Below are 27,383 nucleotides of genomic sequence, written 5' to 3' on the forward strand. Positions count from 1 at the left end.
GTCGCAAGATTGCCTAATTTAGTCATCCTAGAGTCTAGCTTGTGCCGCCCTCTATATTCTAAATAAACGAGGGAACGGATAAAGTATCGGTAATATGTCGATGTATATTTAAATTTAGTTTAGTGTACCTTTCTTATGTCCCATTTTAATTAAGTTTTTTTTAAATAAAAACAAAAACAGCACCGAACTGTCTGACTGAACAGAACAATGAAGTGAAAATTTAAGATTTAAGGTTATGGTTCAATACAGCTGCAAAAAGGTAGTAGCTCGACGTCCTACCAACGTAAGAATACGGAAATCTAAACAACGTTGGAATTAGTAAAACCGACGACGTTTGCATAACGTTGGAATAGGTCCTAAAAGTAACGTCGGAAAACTCTTTATTGCCCAACATTGTAACTACGTTGTCCGAATCACCTAAAGATTACTTAAGCAAAAAAGGTTACAAGACAACGTTTATTCGACGTCGCAGAAGCTTTTACTTTGTTGTAGTACTAGTTCAACGTCGGCACAACATTACAACAACGTTTACATTTATTTTAATACCCAAGGTACGGAGCTAACTATTTTTTGTAACTAATCCAACGTTGTGTTTAGTAAACATGTGGTCGCAAGTCGTGAAAATGCTACTTGGGTATGTAATATACACTAAAGCTTGATTCAGAACTTCGCATTTAGTGGAATAAATTAGTGGTCTCAATTACCGGTTGTTCCTTTAATTTCAATGTAAGCATTCAGAACGTCAAAATTAGTGATAGACATTTTCAATAAGTAGAAAAAGTTATCAAACTTTTAACATTTCCACTAATTTTATTTCAAAAATGACATTCCCCACATAATTTTACATATAAAATGACAGCGATCTTCATTCCATAGCCATCGCTGACGCCGTTTTTATTCGATCATACGGTATTAGGCTTTCTCTAAGGATACAACTGACTAACGCAAGCTGTTGCTAGGATATTCTATTAATTTTAATTGTGTTTTTTAAACATTGTGAATGATCGTAAACTAAAAAGTATAAAGTGTAATTGAAACCACTAATTTATTCCACTAATTGCGAGGTTCTGAATGAAGTTTTACACTTCATACTTTTTAGTTTACGATCATTCACAATGTCTCATTGAGATATTCTCATATTTAGCTTATAAGGCTTATCCCTAAAACAATAAACTTTTGATTTCTAACCACAATTTCTGATGATAATCAAAGGCCAAAATGACATTCCTCGCAAATTTTGAAATATAATTAGTGGAAACTTTTTCTACTAATTGAAAATTACTACCACTAATTTTGATGTTCTGAAGCTTACATTGAGTCCAAAGGAACAAACTTCTACGCTAATTGACGCTACTAATTTATTTCACTTATTCCGAGGTTCTGAATGAAGCTTAATACCAGCATAAAACAATACTGCAGAACAAAATTTTATCAAAACGGGGTGGAAGGACCTTAATTATATTTATTTACAAAATAAAATAAAGTAAAAAATGTGGTACAAGAATGTACAAGTACCAAATGGATATATATAATAAATATACATTTGTTAATAAAAATCTTTTCATTTAAATATAATTGTTTATATATTGACATCACACAATAAATAACCTTAATTAACATTACGAACAATCATATTCTTAACAAATAAATTATTGCCATTTTCTTCTATACAGAGTACCATACTTTGTTGATTTTGATTAATAATATCAAAAGTATTTATATGCCTTAAATTAGTTCAAAAATATATATTTTTTTCTATTTGTGAATACAAATCCAATTTGCCATTTTTCATATTTCTATCCTAATCCAACGAAATAGCAACCATATAATGATTGGAAACAAAACGAACATCTCAATCTCAGTCGAAATCAGTCAAAGAATAATTACTAAAGTTATACCCGATAGATTTAAGATCTTCATATTATTTCCCAATCTGATTCGTCCGAACTAATCAGTATTACCTAAAACAAAATTCTACCTATATATTTACTATACAAAGAGGAAGTCTTGACCGATCAATTATAACAAAAACTTAGAAGAAAATTCTTGGGAATAGCGGTCTGAAAATTAAAAGGTCCAAGAATTTTCTTCTAAGTTTTATATATTTACTGATATATTACAACCATTACCTTGCCAAATAAATAAAGCTATTTTTTCTATTTATCTATACAAATTTAAATATTTAACTTTAAGGGCAGTTTAGACTCTCCGATAACTTGCGCAAACTGGTTTGCGGAAGCCATTTTGTACTTAATTTTATTCAAAACGTGTAAAAATATAATTTAATACCATACATTTGGTATTTCGAGTCAAATTTTCGTTACGAACCGCAAGTTATAATTTCAAATAAACCATATGCGAAAATGTCAAAAGTTGACATATGATATGCCATTCTATTCAGAATGTCATTTTCTATCGAATAAAGTAAAAAAATACCGAGGGTGCTATTTAAAAATAAAAAGTTGTCATTTCCGGTGAAACAGAAGTGACCAAAAACAATTGAATACGTCAATCAATCCTAATTTACATAGTATGTGTCATAATATACTAACATACCAAATCTCGTTTTTATAGTAAAAAAATAAAAACGTTATAGGGGTGAGACACTTTTGAGACGCACCCGGTATATTTCTAATAAAAATAGATAAGTTAATAAATAATTATTCAATAACACAAATATCAGATGCACTACACAGAAGCACTAAGTTTTGACTTAGTACATAACATATCTTAATTTTTTTTAGAAGTAGTAAATAAAAGCGAAAATGTAATAAAATATACAGGGTAAGTCTTAATTAAGTGCAAATATTTTTAGGGGTAATATTTCGATCCCAGAAACGCGTCTATGAGATTTTTTCCGCGAAAATTTTTTTTGAAAATTTGGAATTTTAATTTTAAGTTAAAAAACAGAATTTGTTGATAATATGGCAACATACATAGGTGGTAAATTAAATTTACAAGAAAATCCAGAAAAGATCCAGTGATTCTCCAAATTTAGGCACAAAATATATTTTTTTTATTTTTAAAGTAAAATAACTTGGTTATTTTGGACTTATCTGAAAAACGATAAAGAGAAAATAATATTATGTTACTTTTATAGAGGTCTGTCTACCAGCCCTGAAAATATTTGCACTTATTTAAGATTCACCCTGTATAAATAATAATAAATATTGATACTTAATCGTAATTTGTACTAGTTTTGTACAATAGTTCCTGTAATAGTTAATTACAATATTTAAAAATACTTTTTATATATATTTGTATATATTATTATTTTAATATATATTATACAAAGGCAAACAATAGCAATATAGACAAATAGCAATATAGACAAATACTATTACTATAATATACAGGTTGTTAATTTGTTTATTACTCGCGGCAAGAGCATTATGGTTGAAATATGGCAACCTCGGCCCGCTCGTCAATAGACGACGCGACGGGACGAGTCGGCAGAAAACCCTATAAGTGCATGCGTTCTCAATAGGCAGTGTTGCCATTCTGTTCCCCTATAAGTAACTGTCGAGTTAACAACCTGTATACATAATACAATACGATTGGAAAAAAATGGCGTCAGCGATGCCTATGAAATAAGATAGCAGTAATTTTATATGTAAACTTATATGGGGAATGTCATCATTCATTTCCAAGCCGACTGGACGCCGCCGCCGCTTTTTTTCGATCATACGGTACTACTAAATATTTATAAAAAATAATACTGATAATTAATTTATCAAAAAGTATTGAACAATACTCTTAGATATAGGTAATCTATAAAAAATATATTTTTAAAAATCCAATTTTTCGATACAAAAATATCAAATTATTAATAACATAGGATGCAATGTCTGGAAACATCTTCAATGGCTAGTCAATACATTTCTAAACTTCTTTAACGGAATTAAGAAGATTCTACTGATGACTGAGTTGTATCTTCTGTAATCAAATTATACTGGGTGTCCCCAAAAATTTGAAAATTCGATTTTTTTTTTAGTTTTTAGTTAAAAAACATAATTTCTTGATAATATGGCAACATAGGTAGTAGATTAAATTTACAAGAAAAAAAATCTAGAAAAGATCCAGTGGTTCTCAAAATTTTAGCAAAAAATCATTTTTTTGGATATTTTCAAAGTAAAATAAATAACTCCGTTATTTTGGACTTATTTGAAAAACGATAAAGAAGAAATATGTTTCTTTTATCGAGATCTACCACCCCTTAAAATACTTGCACTTATTTCTGGGACACCCTATATATAGTTCATATCAATTAAACTTTTAGTCACGTGATTAAACTCGACCATCGCAGCGTTGCCCGCTTTTACATATTATCTTTTAATCAAAATATTTTAGGAAACAAAAATAAATTACATAATTATAAATATATACACAGTTATTATTATTTACATCAACAAAACGCACCTCCTTAACAGCACTTAAGGGACATAAAGGGCCATTACTATCGCTTTTCCGTTCAAAATATTCTAATAAGGTTGCGATGAGATTTTTCTATTGGCTATTAAGCTATCTTGTACACTTCGTACTAAAAAAGGTTCTAAAGGTGCGTATTCACTTGCAACAAAACACTCCGAACAAACCAAACACGTCGCGCACTCCAAACAATCTGCAACAAAACATTTTCCGGGAGCGCTCTGAACGACCTGCAACAAAACATTTTGCGCGGAGCGTTCCGCCTGTTTGCGGTGTTCGCTGCGTTCCCACCAGTAATCAGTGTATGAATCAGTGTTAGTGTGTTTGTCGATAAGGAAGCATCTGATATTACCATAGCCGCTGGTGCTTTTTTAATTATAGAGACATTAGCGGGCAACAAAAAAGAGAAAAAAAGGAAAGGACGAAAAATGTGGACAAGACGCCTCTTTTTGCGCCGTCAATATAATATGGCCTTACTTAGTGACCTAGATTATATGCATAAGAAGAATTTAATTAATTTAATAATTAATTATTAATTTAATAAAATAGGCCGCCTTTCAAACTCATCAATTAACTCTAAACATTTTTCTCTGTTCCACTCCATAGCGTACAGTTTAAAAACACCCCAAACACAACGAACGTTCAAAACTGCCGTATCCACTGAACACCGGCCAACCAACAAATTCTTTTGAGCAAATCCCGTTTACCGACAAGCTTCGGAAAATGTTTGGCGCGTTCGGTTCGGCGCAACGTACTGACTACACAAACTTGTTACAGCGCGCGGCGCGTTTGGTTCGTTTGGAATGTTTTGTTGAAAGTGAATACCTACCTTAAAAAGAACAATGTTCGACTGCAAGGTCTGCTAGTAAAAATGTTTAAGCTTATAGTATCACAACACAATTCAATTTTAAATCAAAAACTCGTAATATAAAACTAAAGTGTCAAAACGAATGACAATGTCAGGGAATAAATAAATGTGGCAACGTGACATTTTTTGCAGTAGAACTACCACCTGAATCCCCAGCGGGAAATTTCAGTTCCAGTTAGATCGCCCGGCTCGAAACTCCTGTGGAACAGGCATATTAAGAACACTACCAGCAAAGCCATAAAGGCTCTCATGATATGCAGAAGACTGGCCGGAAATAGATGGGGCTGCTCCCCTAACATTTTGCGCTGGATGTATACCATGATAGTAAGACCCATGATTACTTATGGAGCAGTTGCCTGGTACACAAAACTAGAGCAACGGACGGCAAGGCTAAACCTATGCAAAGTCCAGAGACTAGCATGTGTGTGCATCACAGGAGCCATGAGAACCTGTCCAACAGCAGCAATGGAGGTCATTCTAGATCTAACACCACTGCACATTGTCATTGGTAGATATGCCAATGCGACAATGATTAGAATGGTCACTAACGGAATTAGTACTGGGAGAATTGTCAGATCAGGGCTTGGAACACCCTCAAAAGGAAATACCACTTCTGCAACTCCCAATGGACGATATGCCAAGAACGTACAACTTTGACAAACATGTCAATGTAGTATTGAGCAATAAGAAGGATTGGAAGAGCGAAACGCTTGCCCAGCAGTTAAAAGTCCATACCATAACTTGGTATACTGATGCTTCCAAAACCAATACGGGAACAGGGATCGGAGTGTTTGGGCCGAGAGCTAATTACTCCGAACCAATGGGCACTTACCCTAGTATCCTACAGGCAGAAATCTACGCTATCGAGAGATGCGTACAACTTATCTTAGATAGGAACTATCGGAAACAAGAAATAGCCATCTTATCTGATAGTCAAGCAGCATTAAAGGCGATCAACTCAGTATCAATCAATTCGAAATTGGTCAAAGAATGCATAGAGAAGCTGAATAAATTAGCCAAAGAAAACAAAGTCCTCCTACACTGGGTGCCTGCTCACCAAGGGATAGAAGGCAATGAAAAAGCAAATAATCTAGCTAGGAAAGGAGCGAACACTCCACTAACTGGACCAGAACCGTTCTGCTTTCCAAGTGGTAACCAACTCAAGGCGGAACTCAAGAACTTGGAAGATTCCATCCGCAACTTGGAATGGAAATCTTGCAATGGTCTAGGACACTGAGGTCTAGGACACTAAGTTTCTGAGGGCTTATGATCAAGAAAAATCACAGATCTTCCTGGGTCTGAGTAAGAACAATCTTCGGATTGTCACGGGGTTTTTAACAGGACACTGTCTCCTCAATGAACACCTCAGTAGATTGAAACTAAGAAGAAACGGCGAATGCAGATTCTGTGGGGAAGATGGTGAAACACCAGTACACCTCATCACTGAGTGCGCCGAGACGACAACCATTCGTGCCATGAATTTTGGTACGACTGATATTGGAGATGGAGAACTACCCTCTATAAAACCGTCCCAGATACTGGCTTTTGTCAAAGCCCTGGGACTGTATGATGAGTTATGATTTAAGAAAGGGGGACACAATGGATCTGTAAGGTCGAAGTGATTAACCCCCCTCCCACTCATTCTAAATTCTAAATTCTAGATCGCCCGGCGCCGAATATGTCCATGGTTGCCAATAACGAATTTAAAAATCGCGCTCTTGATTACGTCATTAAAAGTTTAACTGGTATCGCTTATACGTAATTATTGTGATAATAAGAGACAATAGTAATTTGATTTGGCTGCATGTGGACATAATTTTTTTCAGTCATCCGCTGTAATTTACATTGGCGTTTAGGTTTCCCAATGATGCTTCGTCAAAAACATCATTAATTATTTTTTCTGCGCGGACCCTTTGTTCTGCAGAAAGTCGTTGTAGTTTAGAGCTCCAAATTTTTCCTATCAAACTAAATGTGTTGTCCTCATCAATTATTCCTGGACCTGCCAATCGCTTGCTTATTACATCCAACACTTCATTACGTTTATCTCGTATAGCTTCTCTCTTTATGGATTCCTGAGATGTCGATACTTCTGAGCCGGATATTGGCGGAAAAGAAGCTGGGCTGGCGGCATATAAAGGATGTGGAGATAGGATTAGCTGTGTATCCTAAAAATTAAAAAATTAAATTTGTATTTTTTTACAAAGCAAAAATAATGGATAAATATGAAATTCAAATAGTTTGATATAGTGATTTTGTTTTAGTTTGTAGTGGCACCATTTAGTGCGAAATAGAATGTTCCCAATTGTTTGGGAGTTGTAAATGGAAAGCATGTCCATATTATACAACCACCTGGTTGTGATATACTATTTCAATTATAAAAAAAAAACTTACAGTATTGTCCTTATAGCCAATGCAAATATGAATTATGAGTTTATTATGTGCGATGTTGGTACAAACATTGAGCAATAAAAAGAATGAAAGAATTTGCTCACAACAGGTAAAAGACCATACCATAACGTGGTGGCAACTGTCACTCTTGGGTCGGTGTTCACATGTGTGGAAGTAAATCGCATAGGGATCGGAGTGAGAGAAATGCGACGGAGTGTTGATGCGGCGTTGCCGGTACGCCTTTCCCTATCAAGTAAAGTACAATCACGATCGCAAACCGCTTATTTTTAAAAGACTTTTTTTCGAAAAGATAACTAGATAAAATCATTAAAAATGTTTCTGAGCATCTGAAATGGAATTATAAGGATATCTTTTAGGTGTCATTTTTTTTATAACGAGAAAACGTCAGTAATCGCGATAATAATTTAAAAAACTCAACTTTTCAACACATAACACGCCATAACTCAAGAAACACTTTAAATATTGAAACTTTTTTTTATTTTGAAGATAGAAACTTTTACAATATGTTTACATAAGAAAAATTCGATAAGGTTGTTTTTTTCCATTCAAAAATTGTAAACAACACATCTATTTACTTTTAGAGCATAGCAATTTTCAGCAGTCGTGTAATTTTTTATTGGTACAGATTTTCACTTACTGTCTACGAAGAAAATACAGCAGAAATATTAAAAAAGTTTTTGAAAAAACTACAATCAATTATTTCTAATAGATTTTGAGATATCGATTTTTGAATTCAGAGTTCTAATAGCCCGACCACTGTCGAAAACCAACTCAATTCCACTTATTTTTACCAAAAATGCAAGAGTTTCTAGCTTGCACTTAAAAATTTTCCAGCTATAGGGAAAATTACAACGACTTGTTAATAAATAAACCAAAAATAAAGTATCACGAGACGTAATTAAATCGTGAAGCTGAATGCATGATGTACACTTTTCCTTAGAACTTTAAGTACTGACAGAGGTACTGATTGGGTCGACCGGTCAATTGCGACAAATCTGCTATATCCAATAATCTGATACTTCCAAAACCAAAACAGGAACAAGGATAGGATTATTTAGGCCGAAAACTAAATATTCCGAACTAATGAGCAGCTACCCCAAGGTCCTCCAGGCAGAAATCTACGCTATTAAAAGATGCGTACAATTTATCTTAGATAGAAACTATCGGAAACAGGAAATAGCCGTCTTAGCCAATAAATATTGGTACGGCCATAAACTTTGGTATGGCTGATGTCGAAGATGAGGAGCTGGTCTCTGTAGAGTCGTCTCAGATAGTGGCTTTTGTCAAAGCCCTGAGACTGTATGATGAGTTATAACTCGTTATAACTCAAGAAAGGGAAACACACAATAGATATGTAAGGTGGCGGTGATTAACCCCCCTCCTAAACATTCTACAATCTACGTTGATGACGTATGGAAAAAAATAAAATCCTTTTTTATAGCTAGAAATTTATTATAATTACAATAAATTAGAAGATTAACAGTGTTGTTAAACATATTTATAAATATTACTAAAAATATTGGTATTAAAAAATATTTATAATACTAATAATGTATCTAAATAAATAAATTTGATCTATATGATACATATATATTTCAAAATTATTAGAAAGTATGCATTTTGTAGACACAGTATTTCCTCAATAGAAATTACTCAATAAAGCTTGATTTTCATGCATCCGTTGTCCGACGATACGATGATACGATATTAATTTTATTGGTTGAATTTAAAGACTTCGGTTGGTTAGAAACGGTTAACCAATTGAAGCCTTTAAATACAACCAATGAAATTAATATAGTATCAACGTATCGTCGGACAACGGATGTATGAAAATCAAGCTTAAGTAGTTAAAATCAAATAAATTACAATAATTAAAAAGGCATTGTCATGTTGTCAAGTTTTGTTTATTGGTTTTCGTATGCAGGGCATCAAAAATTCCCAGGACACAAGTAGATATTTCCAGATATTCTAAGTTTGCAGTATAATATATGCTAAAAAAAGTTTCATCACCTTCTCCATATGTTTCAATGAAAAATATCATTATTCTCTTGAAGAAAATCTATCTGAAAGTTGGAACTGCATAAAAAATTAATTATGTGATTATATGAGTATTTAATTTGCCTTATAACTAGTTTGAATGATAAGCATAGCATATTTGAAAAACAAAATATCTGTCAGAGAATTGCTTATACAAATTGTTTGTTTCTACATATATATAACACCTGACTATCTTTTATTAATACAATATTTGTCTTACCTACAATACTCTCAAATTTAATCAAATCACCATTTTTTACCACAAATCTATGAAACTATGACTAACTACTGTTTTCTACCACACTAATACAGCGAGCCAAAAAAACATATTTTTTCTTTACCGATTTTCAAATAAGTCCAAAATAACCGAGTTATATTAAAAATAAATATTTTTGCTCATATTTTGAGAACCACTGGATTTTTTCTGCTTTTTCTTTTTTGTAAATTCAATCGACAACCTATGTTGCGATATTAAATATTTTTTTTTAACTAAAAATTTAAAAAAAAAACATATTTTTTTCGAAATATATTGAATTTTGAAAAAAAAATTCGCGAAAAAAACCTCATAGATAGTTCCTGGGGTCGAAATATACTACCCTTAAAAATATTTGCACTTATTTAAGACTCACCCTATATTTTATAAAAAAGAAAATTTCAATTTACCTCTGAAGCCTCATGTGTTCTTTCTTGTAAATTCCACATTGCTTACTGAACGCTTTGGAATTTCTTGATTCTGTCAGATCCTGTCTTGATCTGTAAAAAGTCTAGAAGGTAAAAGTGCCAAAGATGCGGTTTATAAACATCATCCTCTCCCGCCCACGATCTTTTTAGCTCTTTTCTATAAGGTACGTATATTTTTTTTAACGGCAGCGTCTCTGTTTGTATCGCCACCAATTTCTTTCAATTTTTCTTCTACCAGTCACTATGATCCGGAGATCTCACCCTCTAAAGACATGGAAATGATCGGTATATTTCTTTTCAGCATGATACTTAAACTAAACAAATTTCTGAAACCAGAAGGTATTGTATAAAAAGATATAATATTAAACTATTTTAAAAACTCACCTAACAATTGTAAAACTCACCTAACAAATATGTAGGTAATTACATACACATTCAATATGCATTCGATAAAGAAATTTAAACGTTAAATCTTAACCAATATTAACCAACATTGTCACAATTATCTCAAACCGCTATATCGCTCAGTTAAAAATCAAGATGAGACAGATTTTTCTCAAACCAAATTTTTGAACTGGTTTTATTTGCTTAAATGGCACCGGTATTTTTTACTTTATTTACCATTGGTATTTTTTACTTTATTTACCATTGGTATTTTTTTACTTTATTCTATAGAAAATAACAGTCTGAATAGAATGACATATCAGATGTCAACTTTTGACATTTTCGCATACGGTTTATTTAAAATTGTAACAAGCGGTTCATAACGAAAATTTCACTCGAAATACCAAGTATGTGGTATCAAATTATTCGTAAAAATTGCTTTTTCCAAATATGCTAATGAGCTACTCTTGTTTCATTTGAAAAAATTCAGATATGACTAAAAATACGATTTGGGTATCTTTTAACCAGCCATGATAAGACACTAAGACATTATAAGGACAGGATAAGACATAAGACGACCAAATCTATTTTTCCAAAGCTCCTTAATTAAGAATTAGTGTTTTCAACATAGCCATGGCACTCTAGATTGAAATTTAAAATACTATTTTTTATTAAGCGAGAATGTCAAAAATTGACAATTGACCTATGATATGTCATTCTATTCAGAATGTCATATTGAACAGCACAAACTAACGATTTCTGTTTACACTTTACGATTTATTGGTACAGTTTGGCTTGCCAATTTGCGCAAATTATCTGAGAGTCTAAACGCCCCTTAACACATGAGTTGTACTCTGCTTTTTTAATTTTAGTTCATAGTTTATGTTATTATTTTCAAACTAAAAATATTATTAGACTTTATTACTTTTTTGTTAATAGATACGACTTGCCTGCTATAAAGATGCATGACTTTAAATTAAACTATGCACATACATATTTAAATGCAATATTATATTGGCATATAAGTCAGTTAAACTAATATTGTTGATTGAAATAATTGCGAAGATACGCAACCAAATGGGTAAATTCATGACAAGGCTGATTTGATTTCCCCTAACGTCTCTGTAACGTGGAGCTTGTAGAGTCATGTAATTGGCTTGGAAATGACGACTATTGATATTTACCATAAGATTTTACATACGAAATAACAGCGACCTTCATTTCCAAGCCCACTCTGACGCCGTTCTTTGTTTAATCATATAATACCTATTATATTAAATTGTTTAATGATAGAAAATCCGTATAATTAACTTACTCTACCCAAAATCTGTAAATCTACGGATTAATCTGTAATTCTGGCAACACTGTCCCCGGCAACTCTGTCGATTGAAAATAGAACTACGGTACAGTATTCTTTATCCGCTCCGCTGTAAACGACTATCGGCGCGCAGCGGCGCAGAGCTAAACTAAATCTCGCACAAATTGACCAGCGGCGACAGTATCGCCAGCTACATCTCGAACAGGTTTTGTGCCAAGGTTATTAAAAGATAAGGTTGTCTCGTAACTTTTGGACCAATAGGAGCGAAGCGAATAGCATCCTTATGACGTAGCCAGAACGTATAAAATCATAGATAAAAGTAATAAAAAATAAAATGCAACCGACAAAGAGAGATAAATGTACAATACAATAAAGAAAACACACACCAAACAACTGAAAACTATTGACGCCATACACTATAAACAATAAAGTACACAATGAATTTCGATCCGGAAATGCACTGTCGGACTGTGGGCAGTTTTTATCCCTTTATCTATGAGTGGTATCAATCCTATGACGTAGCAGATGACAGAATACATTAAAATACGCAACCAACCGTCATTGAACCGTCCAATCAGATCAAAGGAGTAATCGTTGTAGATCGTGCGTTATCGATGATGTTCGGTACCTGGAGAAAATTGACAATTGACAAGAGAATTAATTGTTTATTATTTTTGACTTTTTAGTTCGTTTAATTTAATGATTACTAAAACCAGTAGTTCGAAAGATATATTTAAAAATAAAAGATAAAAATCAAAAAAAATTAATTATCTATTAACGTGGATTTGGACGACAATAGGTAAGAACACTAAATTTATTTCTATACTCGATATAAACTTGTTTATTAGGTTTTTAGTTTGTGATGTTTCATGTGATGATCATTTTCATGTTCATCGTCTTTGAATTGACATGAGGATATCTATGGAAAAGTAACTAATCTGAAAGTAAGCCAACATATCGTTTGTCCTTTGTGTACTAAAGAAAAGATTTTCTTTTCGCATCGTGAGGAAGTATTACATCAATTAAAAAATGTTAGGAAGTTGATTACTTGTCATGGAAAAGTATACCAATGGAAATTATTTGTTAAAGAAGTATAATTCTAAGGGTAAATTTTATTATAATTAGTAACCTGTCTATTTTTTATATGTAGATGTTTCAGGTTTTAAGAATAAATTGGTTGAACCCAAAATCTGGAGGAAGTACCTATATCCATACACAGAATATGCCCATTAAGAATACTAGTCCAAATTTGCTTTAATGGTAGGCAATTATTCAATACAAATTAACTTTTTAAGTGACTGAAATATTAAATAGTTTAGAATATGGTATAACAATGTAAAAAAATACTATTTTCAGGAACGATTAGGGCCCGATATATTTGAAACTCATGTTGGACATAGTATTGAGTTGGGTAGAATATTATTCTACGTTAAGTGAGGATATCAGATACCTATTATTGTACTGTATTTTAATATATACATTAGAATTGTTGGTTTTTTCATATTTGTTTTATATATTATTTTACTTACAAGTTATATAAAGTTAACACTAAAATCTACTTTTTGACTTATATAAGTTAGTCTGTGGTTTAATGCGTGATTACATCCACATTATGATTTCAAGTTTTTAAAATATAAATATTATAACTGGCTTTAAAAACTCCATTAAACTGTTAAAAGTGTAATTTATTTCAAAATAAATATACATATACCTATACCTAGGTATATATTAATATCGAAAAATATATATTAATATCGAAAGACATTTTTATTTCCTTAACACCAATTTAATCATCACATACATATGTATAAACATTTATTTACGTTATTTCAAATGAAGACCACAGGAAAAACCAGCTTTGTTCATTTTAACTGGAGCCGAGAAAATGCAATTACGAGTGAACTACTCTGGTTTTTCTCCTGTAGGGCAAAATAACTAAGCTGTAATATCTCTGGGACTAACATATTATTATTGCTTTCTTTGATGGTGCCTCGAATAATGCTAACACTTGCCTATAAAATTGTCTCGCTGTCAATTTCTATGAAAATGTAACATATTATCTGGTTTTTCCGTGTAGTCTTCAAATGATCTAAAAATTCAGCAGGAATGATCCATTATGCAGCAAACACACTGATGTTGAATCATTGGAAGCTTTTTTGTGGGCATTTCACAAATAAAATCAAATGTCTGATCAAAAACTGAAAATGCAAAACAGATAGTAAGCTTTATAAATACATACATATATATAAATAATCATACCTACATCTATTTATGTCGTACAATCCAACCCATATTTTAATATCCTAACCCAAGTAAATAATCAAAAATGCACTTTTTATATCAAAAGCAGTAATGTTACCAAGGGTTCCAATTAATATCCAGGATTTAAAAAAAACACGATCCTAATTCTTATTATTTTTCTAAATACGTATTGTCTGATAAGCAATTACAAAATATAAATCTGATGTAAATAGAAAAATAAAGTAAAAACTGTAAAAACAGGTAAAAACTCTTCGGTAAAAACAACAACAAAAATTCTAACCAAAGATTTAACCGTCATACGACATGAGCATCACGTGATTGCACAATACCCAACGATAGGGCACGTACCTCTTTCATCTGATTGGACGGTTGGTTGCGTATTTTAATGTATCCTGTAGATGACGTTTTCGATAATGGCGGATCGAGTTACGAGACAAACTTTTCTTTTAATAACCTTGGTTTTGTGCCACAAAATTTCCGAGATTTAGTTTAGCTTACAGCGGAGCGGATAAAGAATACTGTACCGTAGTTCTGCTTTCAGTCGACAGAATGAGTGGTTACCGTAGACGGTGAAGCCAGAACTACTTATAAAACCGTAGATTTACGGATTTTGGGTGCAGTACGTTAATAATGCAGTTCTTCTATCATTAAACAATTTAATATATTATATGATCAAACAAAAAACGGCGTCAGAGTTGACTTGGAAATGAAGATTACTGTTATTTCATATGTAAAATATTATGGTAAATGTCAATAATCGTCATTTTAAGCCAACCAAACCACTTTTTTCGATCATACGACATATTCAGTACCTATATAATAATTTTTATTTTTGTTGTTTATTCTATGTTCAACAGGAATAAATTTTCAATACATAAACGCGAATTTTTCATCCAAAAATATTTTTGTCAAACGTATTACAGATATTACACATTTTAATATGGCAACACTGTCGCTTTTAGTTCCACACCGTCTTCGATGTGCCTTCGCTAGTCGAATTAGAAAAAATGAGTGTTTTATGCGTTGGCCGCAGAACGAGTAGAGGCTCCACCGTACAGCACTTGAGATGTAAGGGGAAATCAAATCAGCCTTGCCACGAATTCGCCCATTCGGTTGCGTATCTTCGTAATTCTTTCAATCAACGGTATTAGTATTAGTCCAGTTATTTACTTGTCAATAAAATTGCTTTAAAATTATAAATAAGTCACTTACCTCTGTTTCACTTTTCAATTTAATGCCGTATTCTTTTTCAATATCATCTATTGAGTAATATTCATCATCACTATCACTGCCAGATTCTTTGCCGCTATCTTCCATTTCTTGCACAGTTTTCGATACAATTTCCGATTTTATTTCTTGTTTAATAACTTTATCTTCATCTTGTTTCGTTTCCTCTTCAATTTGTTCATTGTTTGATTTGTTCACTGTTTCAGTTTCTGTTATATTATTTTCCTCTATAGGTGGTTCATCAAGTAAATCATCACTCGATTCGCTAGTACTGGTTGCTTTATCTTCTGGTTTTTCTGGACTATCACTAAAAATTAGACAATAAATAATAAAAAGAAGCAAATGTAAGAAATTTAAAAATCACGTTGTAGAGTTGTTTAGTTGGGCATCTCCTCGTCCTTTTCCATGAAGAAACCTGGATATTTTTCTTTCAAGTTTAGATCCCTGTGCTTCTTTTTTAAATACTCTCATTGCTTTAATTCGCAAATATTGCCAAACACTTCTCAGTTCTTTTTCGGTACCAAGCAAACCATGCTTCCTTTTAAAAAAATTAATTTATTATGATACAGCTCTTTATTCTAATAGAAGTGTTAAAAAATATTTTTTCTACGATTGTGCAAAAAGTTGCTATTTTTCAAGGACTGTAATATTCTAATAATATATATTATTCTAATTTCTATAGTATTCTTGGCTATTTTTTACATTATCTACTGTATTAAAAGTTAAAAGTCAAATTTTTTATACTAGTGTAAAAAGTAACTTATTTTATGCACTTCCCAAGTAACATTTTAAGTTCCTTTAGGTTATATATTCTCAAGGTTAGTTATATAAAGGTTTAATAAATGTCTCATTGGTATCTGACAGTGTTTTGATTTATATAAGTGTAGCGTTGGTTACTTATCACTAATAGTAACCTTGAAATGTTATCACTTTCCTTATAAAACTAGAGGTTCTTGTTACTAAAGGTTTCATAATAAGGTTTTATAAAGGTGTTCACATCTATTTTATATAACTTCTGGTATTAGGTTTTATAAAGGTACGCAAGATATACACTATATAATTAAAGGTGTTATTAAGAACCATTATGTAACCAATAATACTACAAGTTATACAGGGTGTCCCAGAAATGAGTGCAGATATTTTAAGAGGTGGTAGATCTGGTCAAAATAAACATATTTTCTCTTTACCGTTTTTAAAATAAATTGAAAATAACTGAGTTATTTAACTTTGAAAATTTAAAAAAATAATCGCAACATTTTGAGAACCGCCGGCAGATATTGCCAACTACATCCAATTACCCGGATCAAGCCCGGATTTCAGTTAATTCGACGCACTGTGTTGCCATATGGACAAGAAAGTATATGTTTACAAGTAAGTCATAAAATCACAACACCTGAGGAGTTTGCAGAGATGCATTACATTTTTAAGATTGTGATATTATTACATAAAATAAATTAAAAGTTAAATGTTTAAAAGTTAAATTAAAAAAACTTACCCAACATTAAAAAAGATACTTATGACAGATCGATGTAACTGCGACAGTTCTCTTTTTCGATACACACTTAACTAAAATACACTTAATTGTGCTGCTTTACTTGTACGTGCTATTATAAAAACTGCTAAAATAACAGTCCCCATTTTTAACTTAACACATTATTTTCGTATAGGCTTCATCACAATTTGAACCACTGATTTACAAAACACCTTGAAAAGCACACATTACACATTACTTTGAATATCTTTCTGAATGAATAAATGTTGAGAATTATTGTCTCTTACCGCCACTTTACGAACTACTTTCAATCTAAGAAAATACATGTTTCACTCAACAATTTTAAATACGTATTTTGCTTTTTCGCTATTTTTTCGATGTATTTCGACAATTCAGTCAACAGCCCAACCATCCGTCGGCCAAGACAGCCACGCATCACTGATTGGTAACTGCCCAGTGCTTCTTTGTCGCGCCGGCGTGTCGAGCTTGCGTCATGCGAGGTTGCCGTAGTTTCAACAATTTCAAATTCAAGACACTCGAAGCCATCAAATTCCTATTAAATTTTAAAAATAAAACAGAAAAACATGAAAGGAAACAAACAAAACACAAATGAATTGATTATTGATAAGGTCACAAAAAAGAAATTTCTAAATTGTTTATCGTAATTCAGAATTCAATATATCGAAAACAGCCCGACGAATAATCAATTCATTTTCGAATCTCTTGAATTTGAAATTGTTGTAACTACGGCAACGTTGCTTAACATCGTCGTCTGACGCAAGCCTGCCACGACGGCGCGGCTCAAAGGACCAGTTCACACGTGGCACTCTTGGCCAACGCGCGACGGTCGGGCTGTCAAAATACATCGAAAAAATAGCGAAAAAACAAAATACGTATTTAAAATTGTTGAGTGAAACATGTCTTAAATTGAAAGTAGTTCGTAAAGTAGCGATAAGAGAGGTATTCAAAGTAATGTGCGCTTTTCAAGGTGTTTTGTAAATCAGTGGTTCAAATAAAACAGAGAAACATGAAAGAAAACAAATATTGAATTCTAAATTACGATAAACATTTTAGGAATTTCTTTTTTGTGACCTGGTTGTGAATAATATGATGAATCATTTTCGTAAACGTCATAAACGTAATGTTTTAGTTAATTTTCGGTGGTTTTTGTTAAGTTTTCATTGAAAGGGTAAGTACTAAAAATAATTAATGTGTTTTTTTCTATAATAATTATTAATAATGAGGCACTGATAATAATTTAACATTCTTAATTTTTGAGTAGAAATTTTTCTATGAATTTATAAATGTAGAACTATGTAGAATGTGGATAACATAGGAGGTTACAACACTGCAAGGCACTAAAAAGTTTTTTCAAATTTCCCGGAAAATGCCAAGAAAAATTTTAAATTTTCAACATTTTTTTCGCAAAAAACCTTATAGGCGTGTTTCTGGGGTTGAACTATACTACCAGTTAAAATATTTGCACTTATTTCTGGGACACCCTGTATGTGCTGGATAAAAAACACTTTCATTAAAAGGGTAAGCTCTAACTAAACATTAAAGATTATAATTGTTTATTGAAACGATTGAAAATATTTCCTAATATGGCGAAAAAAGAAGCTATAATTGTTAAGATTTATTTTTTCAATTTACTCCACTGTAAAAAGTATTTAAAATATTGCGCGTTTCTCTACAATTAGTAGAGCAATCTACACTAATATGAATAAAATTAATTTTCGTATTTTTTTCTGTAGCAACTTAAAATAATTGAATTTATAGATAAACATGCAGAATGTGGGTATGGTAGGAGGTGGCAACGTTGCATTCTCTCCGACACTCTCTATGCCCGGTAAACGAATTTCCCGGGGAGTGAACAGTGGCACTCAAAAGTTTTTCAACATTTTCCGGAAAATGTCAAGAAAAATATAAAATTTTCAACATTTTTTTTTCGCAAAAAAAACCTCATAGGCGTGTTTCTGGGGTTGAACTATACTACCAGTTAAAATATCTGCACTCATTTCTGGGACACCCTGTATAATTGTTCCCTCAAATCGTTTTTTGCACCTTTCAAATGTTTGCATGCTTTATATAACCTGTAGTTACCGAATATCAAACCTAATGACATAACCTCAAATTTTTAATATAATCAAAACAAATGATATATTAGCAAGCAAAGCAATTCGGTATTATAATGAATAAAAAAATAAACTGGACAAAACACAAAAATACATCTACGTTCAAAAGAAAGGTTCTTCAGAATTTAAAAAAAATAGGAATACTCCAAACCTAATTCAAACTACATCTATCAATATTGAAAGCCAACATGCAAATTTACCATCCACAAGCAGAGATCAGTATCGACCTGAGATATTTCCAACAGAAAGTTGCCAAAACGATCAGGAACAGGAAGATGCATGGTTAAGGCATTTTCTAACATAAGAGAATGAGTTTTGCGCTTTAACATTACACATTCTGCACTTAAAGAGTTTTTTTCTATAGTCAATTCAGTCATAACTGTTCTACCAAAGTACCAAAGGACCCTAGCACTCTTTTGCAAACTCCTACCACTTTAAATATAGATCAAATTGAACCAAAACAGTATTATTTCAATTTTATGAGGTTATGTTTTGTTTTATGCACATTTTCTGTCAAATTGCTGTAATGTCAAACTTCGTTCGCAGGGAGTCGCTACAGTCGACACCACGGGTTACATAAAGGTTTTCTGGGTGACTAAAAGTAGCCATAAACACCCCGGCATTTATAATGGTGATTTGTATCACTTTTAGTTGAATAAAACACTAAAATTGGTGTTTTAAATAACCCAAACTCATTTACGCAACCAAATAAGTAACCTAATTTATATAATGGTTGATGAGTATGTTATAGACCCTAAAGTAATATATAGCACTTTAAACATAATGGACGCCATTATTATTGATGTCTTAATTTTTGCCTACAATGAGTATTTCTAAGATAACGTTGAAAACTGGTACAAAACTATATTTTGGCCAGGTGCCAGTTATTTCTATGTATTAAAAAAGTCGTATGTTCTATTATTTATATTAATAAATTTGACTTTCATTACAAAAATTTTACCATATTTTTTTTGTTTATAAAAAAATATATTAAATAATTCTGCTTTTGGGGGCGCATGTGTTTTTTGGAGGTAAAATTGATTTTCACACAGTAAATTTAATATCGCATATGTATTTAGTACTCTGGCTAGGCACAATAGATTTTATTAAGCTTGTAATTTCTATAAAGTCATTTGCATATCGCAAACGCTTTTGTAGGCAGGGATGGCATCATTTTGTCTCTTGTGTCTGGTCTGGATTATCTGCGTAGGACAACTTGGAGCAATAAGATCATATCTGCTTTTTATGTTAAAAAAAGAGGCAAATATTAAAGTAGTTAGTCAGAAAGAAACAAGTTTATTTTCAAAAAACGCGCATGCGCGATATTTCTGTGGAGGTAATCTCTGGGAACCTTCTCGACACCACTATATAACTATTATATACCCTTTTTCAGTTTTATAGCGGTAACTCGATAGGATAGTGTTGAGAAAGTTTTCAGGACTTTGGTTGCACACCTTGAGTGTTGAGAATTACCACAGGAACAGTTATTAAAGGCACTGTTTAGGGCATATAAGTGTTATATAATGGTTACCAATAACTCACGACAACCATTCTAGATGCGTTTAGGTTGTATAATATGGTGTTGGGAAGTTTCCTAACACACTTATAAAACAAAAAATGTTTCTTGGGTTATGCACTAGTGTAATAACCCCTTGACGTTATTAATGACGACTTTACTAAAGAGAAAAAAATTGTAAATTTTTGTAAAAAATTGTTAAATCCTGTAAGCTAAATCAAGTACCAGTACTAGACACCATGCAGCAACATTCTGGAAAAGAGTTTTAAGTAAAGAACAAGAACCCAAGACTTCCACGAGCAGAAATCAAAATAAAATTCAAAAGACTATTGGAAATGAAGTTGTCATTCAATTTTACCTTAGTGAATTTTCCAAACTGCAACATTAAAATACCTATACAGGGTGGCGCACCTCATTCGCATCGGTCGATTATACGACAACGGAATGATGCAGAAACAAAATATTTTATGGGTATATGTGGGAAGAAATGTGGAATAATTTAAAAATATTTTGAAATGAAATCCATACGAAAGTTATATTTTTTCTTATGGAACACACCTGGTATTTTATTTCATTTTTGGATTCTTGGACACAAAATCAGGCATTTATTATAAGGATTTAATATGTTTAAAAGCTTTGGTTTTTGAGATATTTAAAGATATGTAAATATGAATGCTATAATAAAAAAGTTTGTCAACACCTTGTACATTACTTTTCAGAATTAATTCTTGTGCTGACTTTCAAGCCAGAGAAATAAACTTTACTAAAAAAATTGATTGCTTCCTTAAATGTATACAGGGGTGTCAAAAATTCCTGGTCTATTTTAAATATTTATTTTACATAAAAACTTCGTTATTTCATATGCAACACTATGTATTTTTTTTAAATAAGCCGAAGCAGATTTAAATGCTCTTCAAACTATATTAAGGTGTCCTATTACCGATGTATCTGGCTCAGATTTTGAATAAAAAGCGATTTTTCAATAAATTGTAATCAAGATGGCTGATGTCGCTATGGCAATTTTTTAGTGACACACAGTACCTAGCTATTTTCAAAATCGACATTAGTTTATGGACTTTATTTAAATTTATGACAGGTTATTTTTAATTAATTTACCTACAATAAGGTTAATAAGTAAGTATTTATTATTTTATCAAGAAAAATGAAGCAGTATCTGCTGGCGCATGGCGGAAAGAATGGATATATGTTACTAGGGATTTTATTTTATGAGGACAATTATTGCTTGTTGGCCTGAAGGGTTTATGCTCAAAGATATCCAAATAGATATTTTCTTGACAAGAGTTTTTTTGAAATACTACTTTTCCTATTTCGCAGAGCTGATAGTGTGGTATGTGAAAAACCTATTATGCAGAAACCTGTAGTTGGAAGTGAAGAAAATGAATTTGCCTTTATTGGTTCTTTTATAGAAAATCCAATATATCTACAAGACATTGTAATATAAATAAAAGAACTACTTCTTTATTTTTCTTGATAAAATAATAACTACTTACTTATTAAACTATTGTAGGTAGATGAAATAAAAGTTAACAGAGTTATAAATTTAAATAAAGTCCATCAAGTAATGTTGATTTTGAAAATACTACTGCTAATGCTACTAACTGTCACTAGCAAATTGTCATGGCAACACCAGCCTTAATTACCATTTTATTGAAAAATCGCTTTTTATTCAAAATCTGAGCCAGATAGGTATAGGAAACCCTAATATAGTTCGAAAGAGAATTTAAATCTGCCCCGATTTGTTTTAAAAAATACATAGTGTTGTATTTGAAATAACGAAGTTTTTATGTAAAATAGCCCACCAATTTTTGTTACCCCTGTATACATTTAAGGAAGCAATAACATTTTTTAGTAAAGTTTATTTCTCTGGCTTCAAAATCAGCACAAGAATTACCTCTGAAAAGTAATGTACAGGGTGTTGACAAACTTTTTTATTATAGCATGCATATTCAAATATCTGATAAATCAAAGCATTTAAACATATTAAACCCTTATAATATATGCCTTATTTTATGTCCGAGAATCCAAAAAGTAAATAAAATACAGGGTGTTCCATAAGAAAAAATATAACTTTGGTATGGATCTTAGTTCTGACACACCTTGTACATTTCAAAATAATTTTAATTTATTTAATATCTCTCTACATATACCCATAAAAAAGATGGTTTCTACATCTTTCCGTTTTCGTATAATCAACCGAGGCGAATGAGGTGCGCCACCCTGTATAAATGGTAATTACCTAAGCTTCATTTTTTATTCCAAGAAAAATTTTGTATATTTTGGGAGATATTTGCGAAAAAGTGATTTTTAGACCATTTGGGGCCATTTTTTCAGCCAAAGCTTGGTCCATAAGCTTGGTCAAAGAGTAGATAAGACAAGAGACGACAGTTCGCGCGGTACCTTTCATGTTTGAGTGGTGGGGAGAGTGACCTCGTCTCGCTTGTCCCTTTAAATTTTCGTAATTTTTTCGCGGGAAATTTGAAATAGACTATTATTAAAACTTGCCTGTATAGCTTATAAATAGTTACTGTATGGGTAAAGAAATAAATAGAAACGAAAAAAAAACGAGTTTTCTAAATATTATATAAAATAAATTATAATTAGAAACATATTTGTCGGGGAATAAAGATAATAAAAGCAATATTTTGTATATCGTTGGTAAACAAGATAAAGTGACCAAGTCGATTTGTAAGAAATGTTTTATTTACGTGTATTTTTTTACATATGGACTTGAACAAGCGTAATATCACAATGTGGAGTTTATGTACAAAAAAATAGAGTTGCTCAATTTTTTTTGTAAAAATATATTACAAGCTTCTAACCATGTCTTCGATCTATAGATTATATTTAGTTTAATAACATAATTATATAGTATATTTCTATAAAAATACTTTTCAGGATTCTTTGGAAAAGAGTTAAATATTATGTTTGTCGAAGAATAAGACCTATTTTTGCAGTCTTTATAAGCACACACATTGCCACCATCTCGTCTTTTCCTGCTACTCGTGTCCTGTTCAGTATTCATATTTAACAATAATTACAAATTAGTACGTAACAAAAACGATACTAAAATTAAACCTTAAAAACTCTCAAAACGATAATATATCGAAAAACTCTGAAAACACACTTCAAAAAGGCAAAAATGCAAGAAAACAACTAATCAGATTTGTTTATGTTTAAGCCTGATTAGCGTCCTAAAATCATAGGTTAGAATAAATAAAATACGCCGTTGTCAGATTTTATCTGTTTATCTTTGAAATCGATCAACTTAGTCTTTTTGTTTCTTTGATACCTATTATCAGTATATTGCGAAATAAGAACCTAAACCAACCTAAACTAAAAATTTACATTTCCGTATTAACATACGTTACTTATATTATTTATTTATTATTCTCATATATATTATTAATTTGTTTTCAGAAAATCTTGTTTATTTTTCAAAGTAATATACTCGGCAACAGACAAAATGGGACTTGATGGGACCTTTAAATTTTAATATATCTGCGTCTCTCGCGAAATTCGACTTCTTTGTTCACTGTCGTCTCTTGTCTTATCTACTCTTTGGCTTGGTGTTACAGTTTTTTTCCCTAAAACTACTCCTCAAAAGGTACACAATCCGCCTAAAGTCAAGGTCTACGAATTACGCCGAGACTTGGGTCTTTTCATGTCCTTATTTACTGGACTAAAACATGTTTAAAATAGAGTTTAAACAGTTTAAGACAAGTAATAGTGTTTTCAACATGTTTAAAACAGTTGTTTTTAAACAAAATGTTTAAAACATATCAACCATGATTACGAGATAGATCTTTTACATTTTATAAAAACATATAAAGCACTAAAAAATCTACGTAAACAGGCTAGTGCATAAAGCTTCTCTAAAAGCGCTGTTTACTATTAATGGACTTTGTTAAAAGATATATTTAAATTTATTTCACTGTGGTCATTGTATTAAATATTTTACTATACCTTGAATATTTCAAAACATTAATCCAATTTATCCTAATGGTACTTTTCACATGTTTGACTTCTCCGTGCTTCTTTATCAATTTAAATAACTTAATCTTCTGTTCTTGGCTCATTCGATTTCTAGAAGACATCCTAAAAATTAAACAAAATAAATGAATCTAGTTATATGTTATATTAAACTTCTATCTTTACCTGTTGTCAGAAACTGTCACTTTTGCAATTTTAGGTTTTGATTGAAGATGACATTTACATACTTTTACCTAAAAATAAAACTCATAACTTAAGAAGTCTGACTACATAATAAAAAAGGTACATTTTTTTGCACACCATCTAGTCGAATACACTTTGTACCTAAGCAAGTTGTACATACAAACTTAGGCAACTTGAGTGAAGGTGTGGAATTCAGGTTCAACTTCTTTCTACTGTTTTTGTCTAGAAATACATCCCTGTCCTACAAATAAAGTCAAGCTATAGAAAAAATAAACTTTTTCAATTAAAACAATTTACTTTGAAATGGTCTTCACACACAGTCAAATTTTCTCCATCCTCTCTTAAAATAATCTGTAACCAACGAGTTCTGGCCTGAGATTCTGCCGGGAGATCAAAATATTCTTTCAGGCATCCGTCTCCCATTGTTGAACAATTAAAACATTCTGGTACACAACACTTTTTGTTGAACCAATAAAACATTTTGTTTTCTTCACTTTCTTGCTGTCTAGACTAAAAGTAAATTCTGTAAATAAATCAAACTGGAAAACCACAGCTGTTATCAAGCCTAAAATAGATAAATTTCTAAAGAATGTAAGGGTAGTTTTTAACTAAGGGGTGGGTAAAAATAAAACAAACACTTGTTGAGTAGGTTATGCAGGGGTGCCTGCAGGTATGCAACAGATAATCCAGGTTGCCAAATTTTCGGGGGTGGAAAAATTTTGGGTAAATGTACCTACTCTAAATTAAAAAAAACTATTATTTCCAATTTATTTCTTTTACTTTAAATCTGCCTTGCAAACTCCCAGTAAAATATTTTTTTGTTAAAACGCTACTAAAAACCATTTTAGGCTGATTAAGGTTAAGTAGATAAGTTGTTTTTCTAAATTAAAAATAGATATTTGTACTAGCATATAATCGGTTTATTGTTTAATGTATATTTTTCAGTTACCTTCATTTTGATTTACATGAATAAATCCCTGCTGCAGTGAATTAATGTAAACAATTGTACAACTTTAGCAAACCAATTAATTCAGTTTTTCAATTGGAATACTTCTGGTTTTTGTCTCTGCTGATACTGTGATGTACAAACTTTATATATAAACTAAAAAACACTAGTCATAATAGTTATTTCAAACAAACATATAAAATAAATTACAGAGCAAAATGTAATGCACTTTCTTTTTTGTTTTTGTATTCACTGGGATTGGGGATTTTGGGACAACGCAAGGCTACGCTATTTCTTTCTTTCGTTAAGAGATAGAAAAAGATAGCCGTGCTGTCGCATGTCATGAAAAGTTTAAATACTAGAAATTGAAACGACTCCACGTTGCCAGATTTGGATAGTTTTAATAGGTGTGGGTTTTGGTTTTAAAATAAGTCATTTTAAGTAATAGTTCTTATCATATTATGTACGTTTTTGTGTGTATTATAAGTAGGTATAAGAAGAAAGGGAAATTTCATTTACAGCTATTTTAAACTTTAATAATACCCTTGAAAAAATAATAAACCAAATTAATATCAACTACCTATTTGATTTGAATTAAACATTTTTAGTTGAAGGAAAGAAATTGATAGTCATATACAAACTTGTTATGCCTAGGAAATTTATGTTTATAACATGTTACTAGGTAAATGTAAAAAATATTAAAATAAATAAATTTTACATGTTATACAAGGTAAGTACATATTATACTTTCATTTGTTTTTTGAATCCATTAATCATTCCATAATTAATGCATGAACTTCACAGATATAGGCACCTATTGCAATACATTTTGTTAATTTTTTTCGTTAATAATAATTATAATCTGTATAGTTTTAGTCATAGTATCGTATATCTTGAAAAGTTTATAAATAAAATCAGAACATCTTTAGGTTGCCATAGTCTCAGTTTAAGTTCCAAAAAGATTCTTTTTAGTCCAGAAAATCTATTTTGGGTAAAGTAAGTAGGTACCTATTATAAAAGGATCGTTTTATGTTGATGAAGAAAATTTTCAGTTGAAGAAAACAAAGTGATAATGATGTACACCTGTGTTATGCAAAAGCTCTTGCAGATGTAAAAATATGTATACTATTTTTTGCTTACCTTTATTTATATGAGTGTTAGTTATTTAGATAATTATAGTTTGATATTCTAATGGATTATTCCGCTATCTTTAGTTGAAATTTTTTCAGTTGGAACAAACTGCTAGTGAGGTACGAGCATGTTATGCACATTATAGATATGACTGTATTGTGTAGTTATATTACTTATAAAACACTGGTGGTAATAGTTAAACAGTAGCTAAACATCACATCTCTGGTCACGATAAATACCTAGATAAACTCCTAATATTACATTGTACATAAGAACTTTGCAGAGGCAGAAAGTGCATAAAATATATTTTTTTGTTTTGTAGGTATGAGCTATGCTACACTATTATGTTTATTTC

The 27,383-nt window shown here is 31.4% G+C and overlaps 1 protein-coding gene and 2 long non-coding RNA genes across 5 annotated transcripts; 1 reads left to right on the top strand and 2 right to left on the bottom strand.

Annotated features, from left to right (window-relative positions):
• Nucleotides 1-1,574: 1,574 nt before the first annotated feature.
• Nucleotides 1,575-27,195, bottom strand: LOC115888363. Of its 3 annotated transcripts, none has more exons than XM_030908071.1 (9): nt 26,108-26,394; nt 25,901-26,053; nt 25,249-25,461; nt 25,055-25,192; nt 24,934-25,001; nt 24,742-24,873; nt 15,979-16,152; nt 15,600-15,921; nt 1,575-1,961 (listed from the first exon to the last, which is right to left on the bottom strand). In XM_030908071.1, exons 2-9 carry the CDS (start codon nt 25,904-25,906, stop codon nt 1,917-1,919), a joined length of 1,098 nt encoding a protein of 365 aa, XP_030763931.1. In that variant the 5' UTR covers nt 25,907-26,053; nt 26,108-26,394; the 3' UTR covers nt 1,575-1,916. The 3 variants fall into 3 exon arrangements, with proteins under 3 accessions (XP_030763931.1, XP_030763930.1, XP_030763929.1); XM_030908070.1 differs by lacking the exons at nt 1,575-1,961; nt 26,108-26,394 and adding exons at nt 6,972-7,461; nt 27,038-27,195; XM_030908069.1 differs by lacking the exon at nt 1,575-1,961 and adding an exon at nt 6,972-7,461 and having other exon boundaries at nt 26,108-26,404.
• LOC115888364 lies at nt 12,839-13,624 on the top strand. Its single transcript, XR_004051242.1, has 4 exons — nt 12,839-12,924; nt 12,974-13,230; nt 13,285-13,385; nt 13,482-13,624. It is a non-coding gene; the product is annotated as an uncharacterized LOC115888364 (long non-coding RNA).
• Nucleotides 14,196-14,578, bottom strand: LOC115888365. The gene is made up of 2 exons (XR_004051243.1): nt 14,385-14,578; nt 14,196-14,323 (listed from the first exon to the last, which is right to left on the bottom strand). It is a non-coding gene; the product is annotated as an uncharacterized LOC115888365 (long non-coding RNA).
• Nucleotides 27,196-27,383: the final 188 nt, after the last annotated feature.

The sequence above is a fragment of the Sitophilus oryzae genome, unplaced genomic scaffold (genome assembly GCF_002938485.1).
Source record: "Sitophilus oryzae breed Bouriz unplaced genomic scaffold, Soryzae_2.0 scaffold_734_pilon_pilon, whole genome shotgun sequence".
NCBI lineage: Eukaryota > Metazoa > Arthropoda > Insecta > Coleoptera > Curculionidae > Sitophilus > Sitophilus oryzae.

Coding starts and splice junctions, on each gene's coding strand:
- LOC115888363 (XM_030908070.1), bottom strand. Junction 25,002..25,054: donor TAGATGGTGTGCAAAAAAAT/GTACCTTTTTTA, acceptor TTTTATTTTTAG/GTAAAAGTATGTAAATGTCA. Junction 16,153..24,741: donor AATGTTTTGAAATATTCAAG/GTATAGTAAAAT, acceptor TTTTTTTAAAAG/GAAGCATGGTTTGCTTGGTA.